This window comes from Parus major, chromosome 2 (genome assembly GCF_001522545.3).
Source record: "Parus major isolate Abel chromosome 2, Parus_major1.1, whole genome shotgun sequence".
In the NCBI taxonomy this organism is placed as follows: domain Eukaryota; kingdom Metazoa; phylum Chordata; class Aves; order Passeriformes; family Paridae; genus Parus; species Parus major.
In genome coordinates this window covers 21,069,614-21,082,748 of record NC_031769.1, presented here as the reverse complement: position 1 = coordinate 21,082,748, position 13,135 = coordinate 21,069,614, and the positions used below count along the sequence as shown (strand labels likewise).

The window sequence follows — 13,135 nt, the reverse complement described above, 5'->3', positions numbered from 1 at the left end:
CTCTATTTTATGTAAGTGCATATTATAAAAGCTTCTCAGGTTTATTTTAACAGAAAAATTCTGTCAAATTGGAAAAATACTTACGCTCATTAGTGAGAGAGCACGGTGCATACACTGATAGGGGCAGCAGGGGCTTTTTGTTTAAGGTAATACTCACAGAAAATAAAGCCCACCTCTGCATTGAAGCCAAAGGTGCGCTGCAGGAACACTCCTTGCATATTTCTGGGAGGTGCACGTTGTCACTGTCACCACACTCCAGGGCAGGGCCAGACCCTGCACACTTTGTGTGGGGTCACCTGGTTCTGTGCCAGCTTGACTCAGCTCTGTGCCCCTCTGAAGGGAAGAGCATGTTTACGTTGCTGCCGTAGCCACCCCCTGCCCCAGTGTGCTGCACTCTGGGTAGGAACAGCTGCAGCACTGCACTTGACTGTAGGCACTCAAATTACTAAATCAGAGCTGCCTCTCTATGATTTAAATTACTTTTTAACTACCCTCACTACCTCCCTCCTTTCGTGCATTTTCAATGCCGTTGTTGAATTTTTTTTGTGTATTTTAATGAGGGGGGTACTGATACAAAAGCAACTCATTAGTCAGATTATTAAAGACACTGACATTTGAGTGTGCTTTATCCAAGAAATGGAGTTCAGTCCCTGGTGAAAATTCCTCACACACTGAAAAATGCTCTACTTGTAAAGACATGAGGTTCCACATGAGGTATACCATGGTGCTGGCAAAAGGTGCTGCCAGAGGAAATGTTTAACACTGTTCTTCCACTGTGACTTTTGAGTGTAAATTTACAAAATAAGGCCTAGGGGAACACAGCAGCAGCAGATATTGGATGACACTGAATGATACAGTGCAAGAACAACAGTCTTCCCCCTTGTGCAAGAAAAGTATTTGCTATAAATTCAGTAATGCTGTAGTTTACTGAATGGTCTTACTTTATCCTGTGTGATTAAAACAGAGACAACAACTTGTAAGTAGTGATGATACAAAATTTTTAATTTACATGCAACATTTATGGAACATCAAGGCAACAAAAACATACAGTTTTGGTGGTTTAAAATTATTTTTAAAAAATGGTTTATGTTTAGAACTGAGAAAGATGCACATAACTGATTGCCCATGCACAAAATGACACCCAGAAACACGTGTCAGACTACATAAAAGACTTCAGCTAAACGACACATGTAGCTCTAAGAAAAGAGCCATCAGTGAACACGACTGAAGATCATGATTACTGCCCCTCCAAAACACTGATGTGGTGTGAGAAGTGTTTAACAGCAAACAAGACCGATTAAATCACTGTACATTGATGCAGAATGTTAACTTGTGGAATCTGGATTCCCTCATTTTATTTGTAGTAAAAATGCATCTCTAGTTTACAAATTTATATTTAATAATGTTACTCAAGAAACAGGTGCTTAATGTGATAACAAAAAAAAGTTCCATGAAGGAATGGACATTCTGAACATGTATGAAAGGATTTAATGGTCAGAATGGTTTTAGTACAGAGAAATTACCTGTGTGGGTACATGAGGGCTTGAAAGACCCGGTGGTTTTGTTAAACTGCTTTAAAATTCTGCATTAAAACAGCATCAGTGGTTGTGTACCCTGCCATGGATATAGTGACCTCCAGCAGCATGGATTAGAGAGATGAGGAGATGGATTCTTATCCTCTAGCTAAATCCAGCAGCTCCTTGAGTTCCAGAAATGCATAGCCTTGTACTTAAAAAGACTAAATATTTCAGTTAAGGTAAGAATGAATTCTCTTTTTTTCAAGCCCACCCTATGACAACCAGTTTGAAGTAGTAGTGCCAAGGTATCATCACAAGAGGCAAATCAACTAAACCTGTACAGAGTGTAGTGACATACTGTAAACACCTAGGAGTAAGCAATAATTAAAAATCTGTCTTGTATTGCAGCTACTCATGTAAACAATTTATGAAACTTCTTTGGCACAAAAAAGCATTTCCCCTAGCACTTATAAATACAACATACTTACATGCATTTCACTTTTGTTGAAAAAGTTACTAATCATACTGATAAGCATTACCTTGATTAGCAAAATTCATAGATAAAGGATCCATTGTATCTTACAAAGAATTAAGAATATAGTTTGCAATTCAAAAATTATTTTGCAAACTTTGAAACTGGGTAATCTGGAAAGTTAGTTACATTTAAAAAAATGTCTACCTTTTTTTTTTCTCCTATCAGTAATTTAAATCAATGGCAAGTAATTTGAGAAAACTGACTTAAAGACATTCTGCTGTATTACCTAAGCAAGAAAAATACCTACTGCACTACTACGGGGATGAGGAAAGTCTTTTAACACACAAATACATTCATTACATTGTTTCCCCTTTTTCACTCTCCTTTGGATCTTGCCAATAAACACAGAATCCAAACCTCACAAGATGCTTACCCTCATCATTCATAGGCCCCATCTTTTCAGCAAGAAACTTTTTGTATAATGTTAGATTATCTATAACCCAGGCCACTTAAAAGCATTTAGTGAATTTGCTCACCATTTACAAATCGCTATGTATGCTTGATTGATATGACCAAGTTACATTTGTTATTCACATGCAATTTCACGAGTTTGTGTTTCAATGTGACTGGGACATTTCCTAAGTGCCATGACATTAACAGGAATGCCAAACCTAACACTGAGTCAACTTGAGAAAAGCTGTTGATAGATTAAGTATGCTATTTGAGGTCCTACACAACATACACAGATGAAAAGCTGGATTTTTAGGTATTTATTTGCCTACAAAGACTGGTGTTCATGATTCTGTCTGCTCTGCAGGAGTTGATAAGTATTTAAAGCACTGCAGAGTACAGTGGCTAGAGCCAGTCCAGGCTAGTGCAAGGAGAAACAAAGCTGATGGCATTTAACTATGGGTCTGATTTCCAACTGTTTCATTTTAAAAAACAGTCATAAACATCAGATTATACATTCTGTACCTGACCAAGGGATTTAAATAACTTCAGACTAAAATAGAATATCTGAAAAGTCATCGGGGGGAAAAGAAAAAGCAAATCAAAACTGACCAAAATTGTGATTTATAAAGGTATCCTTGACAAGAAAAAATAAAGCAGCTTATTTTTTAACTCAGAACTAGCAGTCTTCACTACAAGTCATCTGATGGAACATAAACCAAATGCATACAACAGAAAGCTCTTCCTTCTTGTGTGCATCTCAAGATGGTGTTAAGCCTGGACTTGTCATCTCTGTTGTGGGACTTGCAAGGTATTCACTTGATTTCAGACTTGTGAGAGACTTATAGCTTGCTACTGATGTAAGAGAGCCACAAAGACCAAGCAATGACGGAGTGTCTTCCTTTCCTGTTAAGAAAAATAAGAATTAAGCTAATATTTTTTGAGGCGCAAGATTAAATGACCATAAAAAAATGAGAAAACAGAAAAAGCTGTTTAATCTACACTACTGTGAATTCCATAGTATGCTACAGCTCAGCCATGTTTCATAAATGCGACTGGGAAGACTTACACCAACCACAGGTTCCCTCTCCAGCTGGTACAGAGAACCCTACCCATGCCTTCCAGGCTGGGCTGAAATCAGTCTTGAATTATATTATATTTTAATACTGCATACAAGTAAAAAAAAAAAAAACAAAAAAAAACAAAACAAACCTTCAAAATTTTTTATCCTTTATATTTTAAAAAAAGAAATTTTAGCAGTTATGTAACACTAAGATTTTATATTGGCAAATCTATTTAAAGCTTAGAATTTATGAGATACAAAAAGGATTCTTTTATAACAATTTATATTCTATACCCAAAGTACTACTGTTTTACTAATCTTCCAACATTTTCCTGCTTTTTCAGAATTGCCCAGAAGATGGAGCAGCTAAGCTTTGATAAGAGCATCCAGATTTGAAAGGAGGTGTATGCATATATTACATCTATATAGACAGTTCATATAATGTTCCTCTCTCTATTTTAATGTCAGGCTGTATCTCCAGATAAATGTTAAATGCAAGATGTAAGAATGACAGTGATAGTTGCAAATCCAGTGCATTTAATCATTCTTTTAAAACCAAAAAAAGGAAACATAAGAAGATTGTTACAACAGAAAGATGTCAGCAGGCCCTCCTTGTAGTGAAGCTGACTGGTTCTGTGATGGAGAAAGAAGAGATGCACAACATATTTGAAGCTCAGCTTTAAATACAGAGGAGTGGAATGGGCATCTTCATAAATCCAAACTTTTTGAAGCACAGTCCCTCCACATAACAATGAAAAATATGTTTTTCAATGTGTGTTTTCTTCACACCAAAAATTTGTCTCACAGGGACTGGAGTTCAGAGCTATGAAGAAAAAAATTAAGGGAAGACATCAGACTGGCTCTGTACCTTCATTTAACAAGTTAATTCCATCTTGCTTCCCATCCTGTGAGTGACCTGGATCCAGAGAGGATTGAGAAAGACTAACTTCTGCTGAAAGTTGGTCCAGACTTTGAAAACTTTTCCTGCAAAGCAAGCAATATTTGATAGCAACACATTTAAAGGTCTAACTAGGATATTGAACTCTCCTTAAAAGTTTTCTAAAAAAAACTATGCAGCTAATCTTTCTTCTCTTAGACACTATTTTTATTTCCTAAGCCAGTTCTTTCCTAAAGTAATGATTTAGTTTTTTGCCTTTTTTAAAAAAATTAATCCAAAGGAGGAAAACTTAGGACAAGCAAGAGAAACAAATTTTTGTTACCAGTGATCTTTGCACATTGTAACAAGTGACTCCAATAGGATATGTTCCAAAGTATGCTGAGGGAAATAGTAATTTTCAGTTTCCCTCTTCCTCTAAGGGGGAATCAAAATAAAGATGAAACTTACTCATCCCACTGTTGATTGTGCTTTCTATAGAGTAGAGTGTCCAAGGCAACAGCATTGACATCCAGAGCTCCTGGGGAAGGCCACTGATTGGTGAGGTGAGTAGTTAATTCTTGTCTTGATCTCAAGTCATTATTCTTTAGCACAGTTCTGTAAACACAAAAAAATTGTCTATTAAATCCAATTTTTTAAGGTGAAGGGACAGAAGAGCATAGAATCATTGTGGTTGGAGAAGATCTTGAAGATCATCCAGTCAAACCATCACCTAGCACTGCCATTGTAACCCCTAAACCACATTACCTACTGTCAGACCCAGATGTCTCTTAAAGACCTCCAGGAATGGCGACTCCACCACCTTCCTGAACAACCTATTCCAGCCTGCTGGCGTTCTCTGGACACACTCCAGTATTTCAATGTCCTTTTTGGAGTGAGGGGCCCAAAACTGGACAAAGTACTTGAGGTGCAGCTTCACTTAGTGCTGAGTACAGGACAATCAACGCTATTCTTGATACAGGCCAAGATGGGATTGGCCACCTGGGCACACTGTTGGCTCATGTTTAGCCACCTGTCAACCAGCATCCCCAAGTCCCTTTCTGCCAAACAGCCCTCAAGCCTCTCCTCCCCCAGCCCGTAGCACTGCAGGGGATTGTTGTGACCTAAGGGCAGGACCTGGCACTCCACCTTCTTGAACCTCAGGCAGTTGTCTTCAACCCACTGATCAAACCTGTCCAGATCTCTGCAGAGCCTTCCTACCCTCCAGCAGATCAACACTCCCACCCAACTTAGTGTCATCTACAAATTTACTGAGGGTGATCTCAATTTCCACATCCAGATCATCAATGAAGATGTTAAACAGGACTGACCCCAAAACCAAGCCTAGGGGAACATCACTAGTGACCATCCAGATGTTCTACTTCAAGCGACCAACAGACTGCAATTTTCACAAAGCATCTTAAGCTGTTCGCTTTTCCCAGGGGAAGCAACTTAGAAACATATTGAGTCATATTTAGGAACAAAAAAAAAAAATAAAAATTGACATTTGAATCCTTCTACAAACGCAATAAAGAAAGGCAACTGCATTTAAAAGGTTCTTTCTGCCACCATAATGATAATTAACAGGCTAGCTATTTGCAAGCCCACTATGAGAATGTGATGTGCTTCCCTTGACACCAATTTTTTTTTTAGTTTCAACACCCTTGCATCCTCACTTCAATACTTTTCCAGAATGAACTAGAAACCAGACGTTAATTCCACTGTATGCTTTCAAGGCAAAATATAACACATAGTTATTCTGCTTTCCACCACCTTAGTTTCTAGCAACTATGTCTATAACTGATATAAAAAGTATAAACTGAATACCTTAAATGTTCAAATTAGTTTTGTCTCATATTCCCAGAAAAGCAAATCAGTTTTCTTAAATTCTAGAAATGAAGAAACCAATATGCCAGTATTGGAAATCACCTGCCAAAAGTCACAACGAAATAAGTACATAGTTTTTTAAGCTCAAGACAAGACCAGCCTTTTTCCAATAGCACAAGACAACCTTTAATCTGCCCTTATGCTGCTGTAGAGTAACTAGAAAGAAAAGCAATATCATTTTGTAATTGGATTTTGTAAGTCCTCCAAGCCACAAAATACAATAGTAAAATGTTGCTCTACAAGGAGTTTGACTATCTCTGTCGTGAAGCAAAAAGCTAACTTACTCATCTCCATATGAAATGTACTCAGAAGTTCAAAGCCAAATGCCACGTTGCTATCCAAAATGTCAAATTAAAAAACTATTTATGGCACATATACATTTCTGTGAATTTTCTAATAACATTGTCAACAGGTCTATTTTTACAGTACGGTTTTTATTCAGGTAGTATTTTGAACTGTTTAGACAGGAAACTCTGTAAGGGCAAATAACAGTGCCCAAAGAGCCAAAATTTTCCACAAAACAAAGCAAGACTGTAGAAAGCTCAGTATGAAACTTTTAGCAGCTGAGTTTGACAGAGGAGACAGATTCACAGTTTTATTACACGAAAAGGGGATGAAGCACACCTGATTAAAACTGATTAAACTAGTTTCAAGAAACTTCTCTCACAATGACTAATTCCCTCAACATTCATAAAAGTAAACAATCAGTTTTTCTACCCAGAGATCAACACCCTCATCCTCTTCTCCAAGAGGTCTACAGGAATAACCACTTTCCTAACCCAAAGCTCTCAATAATTTCAAATACTTTGCATGGTATTCACTTCCCCATGTAATAATAACCCTAATTCCCTGGGGAACATCAAGCATTACACAGGGCTGTTACAGGTTTCTTGATCTGAGGAAACTGAAACAGCGAGATAACAAGTTCTTATGAGGTTTGCCAGGTACATTACATCACCTCCTTATTCAGAAGGACAACTTGAATGTTTTCACAGAAGTTTCATAACAGGACACAGTTTATATGAGCAACTATGCCCACAGTGCCTAAATGCAAATTTACACATGTAACACATACATGCAAATTTCCATTTGGACAACCCCTGTACGCTATCACAGACACATTATCACAGACACACATCTACAGACAATTTGCTAATAGTGGAAATTTTGCATTTGACATAAGTTTCTATACTGAATATATCTATATTTCTATATTACACAAATCTTCACACCCTACTAACCTGAAATTTCACCATTTCTGGGTGAACAAAGAAATTCACCAAACTTTTCCAGGAATTTTAACAAAACAGTTAAAGATAGTTTCAGTTAATCACTTCTTAAACCACTCCACCACGCTCAAGAAGAAAACCAGGCATCAAGTAGAACACAGAACTAAATATTCTCCTCTTAACACTCATTTTGAATCTTTAAAAATATGTAAAAATAGATTTGAAATTATAAAATCAGTCCTAACACAGTATCAAATATATATAAAATAGTAGCACAGACAATAGAAAGTTAGATAAAATATTCACACCAGATGCTATTAGTTACTACCTAATTTATCAGCTTTGTAGATTGTTGAGCTCTTTGCTCTTATGCAGACATTTTTCAAGTATCGTAAGATTCCTCTGCAGCAGAAAGCCATTATAAAGGCATGCAAAAATGGGTACTGCCTTTCTTTAACCAGACTAACTTGAAGAGTCAAAGTATTAAACTGCACAGAAACATAGAACCACTTAGGCTGGTGGTGGTTCTAAATCCACTTTTTAAGATCAACGAGTCCAACCATAAGCCCACTACTGCCAAGTCCACCACTAAACCATGTCCCTAAGTGCCATGACAACACAGCATACAGAATGCTCACACCCCTAATCACCATGAAGAAAAATGATCCTCCTACAGATATTCAGATACAGGAAAACAGGTGGAAACAAATGCATTTCCTACAGGAAAAAGTTAAAAGGGAAGAAAATATGATCAAATTTTAATGAAAAAAGCAAATACAAATTCCAAAACTCAATGTGAAAAAAAGCCGTGCAAGACTATCTAGTGCTGTCCTGCTCTTGTTCAGACAAAATAAATGTTTTCTAGAGGTTAAGAGCTCTCAAAGGAGAACAACTTATTTTATCCAAGGCATATTGAATTAATTTCTACAGTAGTGCTGTTGTTCCCCAGAATGCAAACACCGTAACCAGGCAGGACAGCTCTGTGCAGAGGCACTGCAGGGTTTAAGGCAGGACTTCTCCTCGCACCAGGACTGCAACGAGTATGTAGTTCTATTTTTAAAAAAGTTCAATAAAATATGGTTCTATTGGTTTTGTAGCTGTGAGGATTGAAGGATGATGCAAGATAAGGTTTGTAGATGGTATGTTAAGCCATTTAATATAGGAGTAAAAACAAGGACACTCCAAAAAAAAAAAAAAAAAAAGAGGGTAAGTAAGAGAGGCAAAAAAATTTACTAAAGGAAGAAGTTAAAAAACAAGGAAATACAATTAAATCTGTGTGAAAACAACCACATACACCAAGCTGTTAACTCCTTTTCCTCCATCTGGAAAAGAAAATAAAAACAGTGGCTGAAAGTAATACTCTCAGGAAGTTGGTACATTGAGAAGTTGGCAGTTGGTACATGGAGAATACAGTGGATCTTTGTAAGAGATTGCTTTTAATTTTAAGCAAGTGGCTGTTTTTTGAATGAAAGATAGGCAGTGTGTGAGATATGGCTGAACAGGGCGTCCTGGACTAACACAGTGGGACTGCAGAGTGCAGAAAGTTTTGTGCAGTGTAGGAAGATTAGGTAAGAACTTATCATGAGAGCAGGGAGATTGTACCATAAATGGGTTTATTCTCAAATCTAGACATGAAAAAATTCTTGACTGTCTGAGAGCCTGTGAACTTCCCCTCTCTCATCTAACTAACTGGTATATTCTGTGTCTACAATTATTTCCATCTCTTTACAGTCCTGTTGGCAAAAGGTAGCAGTAGTTGCTTCATAATCTGCAAAAAGAAAACAGTTATACCCTTAGCAGTCTTTAACCCAACCAACACTTCTGTAAGATAACTTTGTTTAGGATTTCAAGTTCTGCAAACATTATAAAAATAAAGAAATAGTGAAGAGATAGGCAGAGAAAGAATATTCAACAAAAACCAAAACAGCACTGTACCAGCTACTAGGAAGAAAAATAATTGTATCCCAGCTGAAACCAGGGCATTTCTTTTAAAATTACCAAACACCCTTTGTACTCCTTTAGAGCATAGATTTTTCCACAATGCATATATATATATATGTAAGGGAAGTATAATATACACTTGCCATGTTGTCCCGGGATAACATTTATGACAATTAAACTGTAGTGGGAGTATTTTAATATCTGAAAAAAGAAAAACTCCACACAAATTGAAAATGCTACTGCAAGTAATAACTTGTTTAGCCAAACAATCAGCAGAAGAGATGAGAACATCTTAGTACTAAAGTACATGATTAAAAACTAATAAATATTTGCCTTACATTTGTATATTTTGTTGTCTATACCAAGAACTAGTATTAAAATTAGGCTCCTCTTCAAAAACAAAAAAACCCACCTGTTCAGTAAAAACATCCTGCTAAAGAATTCCTGCCTATTACAAAAGATTACTGATGAATCATTAACTAATCAATACTAACATACTACCAGGGTGGAAATAAGTGTCTGCAGATCCATATGCTCCCTCCAGGCCTGTAAATTTAGATGTTTATTCAAGAATAACAGGAGCAGCCAGAGCATTCATCCGGTTTACACAGCTATTCCCAGAAATACCTCTGCATGCTCTTGACTTTCAGTCCTTTAATTGTGTATTTAAGAAGCTGGGAAATGTGAGATTAGTGAACTCTTCCAATAAACATCCTTCTCCTCTACTGTTCACTTGCTCTGTGTTTGTTGGGTACTCTCCAGAATATCTACTTGCAGATTTCCTCAACTTTTATTATTTTGAGATGTTTATTTAAAGATTTATTATTTTGAGAGTATTAAGCACATAAAGGATATGTTTTTGTATGGTACACATAAAACAGTAAAATGCAATTGACAAATTACTGCCCATTTCTATCCCTGCTGTGTTTCAGTTCTGGCACAATCGTGTTAGAGACAACTGTGTAAATGAAGCATCAAAAATAGCTATTTTAATTTTCTTTTTTACTAAGTTTTATTGGTTGTTGTTGTTTTGTTTGTGTTTATGTTTTTAAAATTTAATTCTTAAGATAGACCCTCAAAGTATTAAGATAAGATTATCTTAAGATAAACCCACTAGTATTGCTTCTGGCAGCTCAGCTGTCTTTCAATAGATTAAGAAATTACTGCTTTGAATTACTGCATCTAAGACTTCTGCTCCTTGAAAGTGTGACCTGAATTAATAGTGTGAGAGAGGGACAGAAGACAACCTGTATGTTGGGCTCTTGCAATCACAACAGAAATTATATAAGTGATTATAGCTGGTCACTTACTATACTGTAACTATATTATCTCTGTGAATTTAAAAATAAATAAGTAAATAAAATTTAATCTCAAGTTTAGCCCTAGCTAATATAGAAAAGCCTTTCCTGCATAACCACATAAAATTTCTGGTCTCATTTCAGCTATACCAGATTTCCAATTTCAATTCATTAAAAGCCTACTCCAGAAGTTTCATTCACATAGATTTTTTTGTTCAATAAAACAAAAGTCAGTTCTGTTTTCAATTATACCTATGAAAAACTAGTAATTTCTTACCTGCAAGTTTAATTTCTCCAAATCCAGAAAATGCCAGTCCAGTTGGCAATTTGCCCTCCTACCAGCAGATGAAGACAGGAAATAAACCAAACAGACTAATTCCCTAAGAAAGGGAATTACATCAGATGAGTGTTCCAGTTCAAGAACTACCTGAGCAGTGAAAAGTAAAAGTGAAAATAAAAGCTTAAAAAAATAAAAACATTTGCATAAGAAAGAACAAGCTTTAAAAACCTTTATTTAGGACAGGAGATGTGGAATGCAAACTCAAATTGATAGCATAAATGAATATAACTAAAATCTGTAACAGCAACTCCAAAATAAAAAGGGAACTCCCAATCTGTCAGTACTGTAGCACAGCAGTGAGCTGTCTGGACTGGTATGTCATTGGACTTTGAGAAATTAGATCAGCAGGTATGAAAACGAGTTACTTACCAGTAGATTTTGATGCTGCAATACAGCATCTCTCTCAGATTTGTGCCCTGTACACTGACACACTATTCCCCAAACTAGATGCCAGAGCAGTTAGATCCCAGCAGACTTTTTAAAGGCAGTTGCTGCAGTGAAAAAAAACCAGTAATGTCCTACTGCAACATATTTTCTTACTCTGACCAACAGATCTTCGTGTGTCACAGCAATGGCACTACCTGTGCCACAGAACAGATATCCTTGGAGCTTCTTCAGCATTTTTAAATCCTCCTTTATTGTCTCTTAGAGAGATCTTGAACTATATCCTAACAAAATTAATTATCAATTTTATACAGCCTTTGATTTCCTTGACCTTTGGATAAGTTGAGGGAGTTTATACTGTCAGAAATACCAGGAGCTGGACTCCTGAGTTCTAGTCTAACTGCAGTGGAGATTTTGTTTCTGAACACAGACATCCAGAATGGATCAAAACATACCATAATAAGTTATCTTTGCATATGCTCACTAAAATAGCACTGCAGCAAGTGACTGACACTCTTCACATCTGTGGACAAATAACCAGGCCTGATTCTCTGGAGGAGGATAACAGGCACAACACAGACAGTTTTCCCGGATAGTAGGTCTTGACAGAAAACAAGAGTACTGAATTTGATCAGCAACCAAACTACTGAAAAAGCAGAGAGCAGGTTTAAAGTCAGTTCTTCAACTATCAGTTCCTCTCTGCTGGGACATGGAGGACTCTTAGCAAACAAACTTTCTTTTGACGGCTTGTCTAATTTGCCTTCTGTAAATATCCTCTTAAACTCAGTTTGTCATATAAGGATTCTTTTTCCCTTATGTCAGTGATGTAAATACAACATATCTGTTTATAGCTGAATTCCTTTTAAAAAACATTTCTACAAGGGTGTGAGAAAAAAAAAATCAAGATCTTTCTTAGCAGATCAGGAAAACTGGTATTCTCAATAACTTTTTTGTCATTTTAAATTGATTCCTTTGAATTCAATAAAAACAGGATAAACAACCGCAAAATGGATAAGTAACTTTGGGTTGACTGAATGACCATTTTTTCTTTAAAATTTTGCTATCATGTTAAGCCAGCAAGAGTTTCAGAAGAGCTATCCAACAGGGTAATTGGAAGATTAATCTTCTACATACATACAATTATTTGCCAAAACTAGCACATATAGGCTGTTTCATAATGCCATGGTTTTAATTACAAACAAAAAATTAAAATATTAGCAGCAAGCCTTGAGTAATACAAATCCTTCTTGGAAGCTGAATGTGAATTCAGAGAGCTGCCAGACTATGCAAACAGTAAGGCAGAGCTTCAAAATCTTAGAAATTGCAGAATAAAAAAAAAAGGAGGGCAAAAGTCTGATCCAAAGGCAAAGGGATAAAAAAAAAACTCCGAATAAAAATCCACAATCAGAGAGTAAAAGTAGAAATGGGGACACGGAAGGGGGTAAATGGTTGCAAATAAAAATCTTTGCCAATGCAACTTGAGTTATAATTTGGATAACAACATAATGAAAAATTACAGTGTTAGGTGGTTGCATAAGAACATCTAAATGACCAACAGAAAAAACACCTGTCTATATCTCAACCACTTGCCAAAACAGGACATCAGCTATTAAAAGCTTCTTGCTCAGGAAATCAGGGAGTACACTGGTTGTATTTTCTTGGTTATAACTTCAGGCA

The 13,135-nt window shown here is 36.4% G+C and overlaps 2 protein-coding genes across 2 annotated transcripts in view; both read right to left on the bottom strand.

Moving 5' to 3' along the window:
• LOC107215556 overlaps positions 1–13,135 on the bottom strand; it is a gene marked incomplete at its 5' end in the record, with an annotated part of 821,761 nt that overhangs the window by 650,065 nt on the left and 158,561 nt on the right. The window lies entirely within an intron of this gene.
• Positions 982–13,135, bottom strand: part of RUNDC3B (RUN domain containing 3B) — a 50,532-nt gene continuing 38,378 nt past the window's right edge. The window contains exons 9-11 of the mRNA XM_015615759.3: positions 4,851–4,997; positions 4,374–4,489; positions 982–3,348 (exon numbers count right to left, since the gene is read on the bottom strand). Of these exons, the coding sequence (XP_015471245.1) occupies positions 3,203–3,348; positions 4,374–4,489; positions 4,851–4,997 (409 nt within the window). The 3' untranslated portion in view covers positions 982–3,202. The remainder of the gene's footprint in view (positions 3,349–4,373; positions 4,490–4,850; positions 4,998–13,135) is intronic.